We start from the raw sequence: 3,428 nt of genomic DNA on the forward strand, positions 1-3,428 counted from the left end.
GAACAAGTTATAATATCTGAATGTAATGGAATACTATTACGCTATAAGAAATGATAATAAGGCAGATTTCAGAAAAACCTAGAAAGACTTAAGTGGACTGATGCTGAGTGAAGTGAGCAGAACAAGGAGAACATTGTACACAGTGACAGCAACATTGTGTGATGATCAACTGTGAAAGACTTAGCTCTTCTCAGCAAGACAATTACAAAAGATTCATGATGGAAAATGCTCTCCACACTCGAAAAAAGAACTATGGAGTCTGAATGTAGATTGAAGCATACTATTTTCACTTTTGTTGGGGGTTTTTTGTTGTTGTTGTTTCTTCTTTCTTGTAGTTTTTCCCTTTTGTTCTGATTCTTCTTTCACATAGCTAATGCGGAAATATGTTTAGCATGAGTGTAATGTATAACCTATATCAGATTGCTTGCTGTCTTGGGGAGGGGGAAGGGTAGCAAGGGAGGGAGGAGAAAAATTTGGAACTCAAAATCTTATAAAAACAAATGCTGCTTTTTTCCGCACTACCCAGAAGAGGGATCCATACGGCGTTGTACTCGGTTTCCGTTGTAACTTTAAAGGGAAACTTCCACAATGTCCGGAGCCCTGGATGTCTTGCAGATGAAGGAAGAGGATGTCCTCAAATTCCTCGCTGCAGGAATCCATTTGGGTGGCACTAATTTGGACTTCCAGATGGAACAGTACATCTACAAAAGGAAGAGTGATGGCATCTACATCATTAATTTGAAGAGAACTTGGGAAAAGCTTCTGCTCGCCGCTCCTGCCATTGTTGCCATTGAAAACCCTGCTGATGTTAGTGTTAATTCATCCAGGAACACTGGCCAGCGAGCTGTTCTGAAATTTGCTGCTGCCACTGGCGCTACACCTATTGCTGGACGTTTCACTCCCGGCACCTTCACTAACCAGATTCAGGAAGCTTTCCGGGAACCTCGTCTCTTGGTGGTCACTGATCCTCGGGCAGATCACCAGCCTCTGACTGAAGCATCATATGTTAACCTCCCAACCATTGCATTGTGCAACACAGATTCTCCACTTCGCTATGTGGACATTGCCATTCCATGCAACAACAAGGGAGCTCACTCTGTGGGTCTGATGTGGTGGATGCTGGCCCGTGAAGTCCTACGTATGCGTGGTACCATCTCCCGTGAACACCCGTGGGAAGTGATGCCTGATCTTTACTTCTACAGGGATCCAGAGGAAATTGAGAAGGTGCCATCTGTGCCCATTCAGCAGTTACCTACTGAAGACTGGAGTGCTCAGCCTGCTACCGAGGACTGGTCTGCGGCTCCTACTGCTCAGGCCGCTGAGTGGGTAGGGACTACCACAGAGTGGTCCTAAGTTTTATCCCAGGTGCTCTAATAGAGAAGGAAAAGATTCTTGAAGGAAAATAAATCTTGATTTCTTATCTTCAAAAAAAAAAAAAAACAAATGCTGGGGCAGCTAGGTGGCACAGTGGATAGAGCACTGGCCCTAGAGTCAGGAGTACCTGAGTTCAAATCGGCTTCAGACACTTGACACTTACTAGCTGTGTGACCCTGGGCAAGTCACTTGAACCTTATTGGCCTGCAAAATAAATAAATAACTAATGAATGAATTAATAAATTAATAAATTAAAACAAATTCTGAAAACTATCTTTACATGTAATTGGGGGAGAGGGATAAAATACTATTTTTAAAAAAGAAAAGTAAAGTTTTTATACACAAAAGCTAAAGGAAGGGTGGCTTCCAGCCTTGAGTACTGACCTGTGACAAAAGTGTAGTCCCTGGTACAGGAAAGACAGAAACAGCCTGGGCTTTTACAGGCATCTGTGCAGTGGTGCTAAGAGGATAGGGTTATGAGGGATGGCTGCAAGGCTTTGTCAAAGTTTGGGTTTTCTCTTCAGGAGTCAGTGATGATGGCTGAGAAGCTGTAGTTCCAGAGGCCACCATTGTTTTATGTAAGCTTGGAGTACCTGTGGTAACAACTAAAACCTGTTTTTAGAAATCAAGAAAGTGATCAAGCCATGTCTTATTCCTTTCTCAAGACTTCATGTTCAGTCAAGTTTGCATCAACGTGTCCTGCAGACTCATACTATAAATCAATAAGCCTTTATTAAGCATCAACTAGGCAGCTAGGAGTTGGGCCCAGAGTCAGAAAGACTCAAGTGAGAATTTGACCTCAGGTACTTACTTACTGTGTGATTCTGGTCACTTAACTGCTATTTGCCTCAGTTTCCTTGATTATAAAATAGAGATAATAATAGCACGCACCTCCCTGGGTTGTAAAGTGTTTAGCACTGTGCCTGGAAATTAGTAGGTACTCAATAAATACTATTCCCTGCCCTCCAGAAGCTCTTTCCTTCCTTTTTATTCCTACTACCACCAACCTAGTCCCATCAACTCATATCTGGATTACTGCAAAGCTGAGTATAATGCTACATGGGGGAGAATGGACCTTTAGTGAAATAGAGAATGTCCAAGCATTCCTGATGGAAAAAAAAAAAGAGTTGCAGTAAAACTTAGAAGAATAAACACAAGAGTGAAGAGAAACATAAAGAAGGCAAACATGAATGAACAATGATAAAGGGCTAAACAAGGATAAACTGCTTTCATGCAAATATGGGGAGTTAATAAATGTGTTCCCTCTGAACCCTAACATTGCCAGGGTTGGTAAGGGAGATCTAATTAGACTAGGACTGGAAGTAGGTCTGTTGTCTTCATAATCTTTTTTTTTTTTAAATAGAGAGGGGGCAGCTAGGTGGTACGGTGGATAAAGCACCCGCCCTGGATTCAGGAGGACCTGAGTTCAAATCTGGCTTCAGACACTTGACACTTACTAGCTGTGTGACCCTGGGGAAGTCACTTAACCTCCACTGCCCCTTGCAAAAAAAAAAAGAAAAAAGAATAGAGAGAGGAAGAGATATACACTGCGGGGAGGCAGGAGTAAGAGGAGAGAGAAAAGAAAAGAAGGTTAGAGAAAATTATCTCAAGTAATGAAGATACACAGGCATCTATATAAATAAGGAGGAGGGGATAGTGGAGGAGAGTGGTTGACACTTGAACCTCACTCTAATCTGAACTAATCAAAAGAAGGAAGAATACATGCATACAAGCATGCATTTGCATGTACAGAGTATTGGATATAGAAATATATTTCACCCAACATGGAAATAGGAAAGAAAAGGAAGAATGGGGAGGGAGAATTAGAGAGAGGGTAGATTAAGGGAAGGCTTAGTCCTAAGCAAACAAATTCTAATGTATATTTGTCTCTGTGTGTGTATGTATACAAACATGTACACATATATATATGTATGTATATACACACAAATATATATATATATATCTTTTTAGTTGATAAAGAGTTGGAATCTGAAGTGGTGTCCATAAGTTGAGGAATGGATAAACAAATTATCATATATAAATGTGATGGAATA

The 3,428-nt window shown here is 41.1% G+C and overlaps 1 protein-coding gene across 1 annotated transcript; it reads left to right on the forward strand.

Annotated features, from left to right (window-relative positions):
* Positions 1–566: 566 nt before the first annotated feature.
* LOC122738998 (40S ribosomal protein SA-like) lies at positions 567–1,353 on the forward strand. The gene has a single exon (XM_043980867.1). It carries the CDS (start codon positions 589–591, stop codon positions 1,351–1,353), a length of 765 nt encoding a protein of 254 aa, XP_043836802.1. The 5' UTR covers positions 567–588.
* Positions 1,354–3,428: the final 2,075 nt, after the last annotated feature.

This window comes from Dromiciops gliroides, chromosome 2 (assembly GCF_019393635.1).
Source record: "Dromiciops gliroides isolate mDroGli1 chromosome 2, mDroGli1.pri, whole genome shotgun sequence".
Classification (NCBI taxonomy): domain Eukaryota; kingdom Metazoa; phylum Chordata; class Mammalia; order Microbiotheria; family Microbiotheriidae; genus Dromiciops; species Dromiciops gliroides.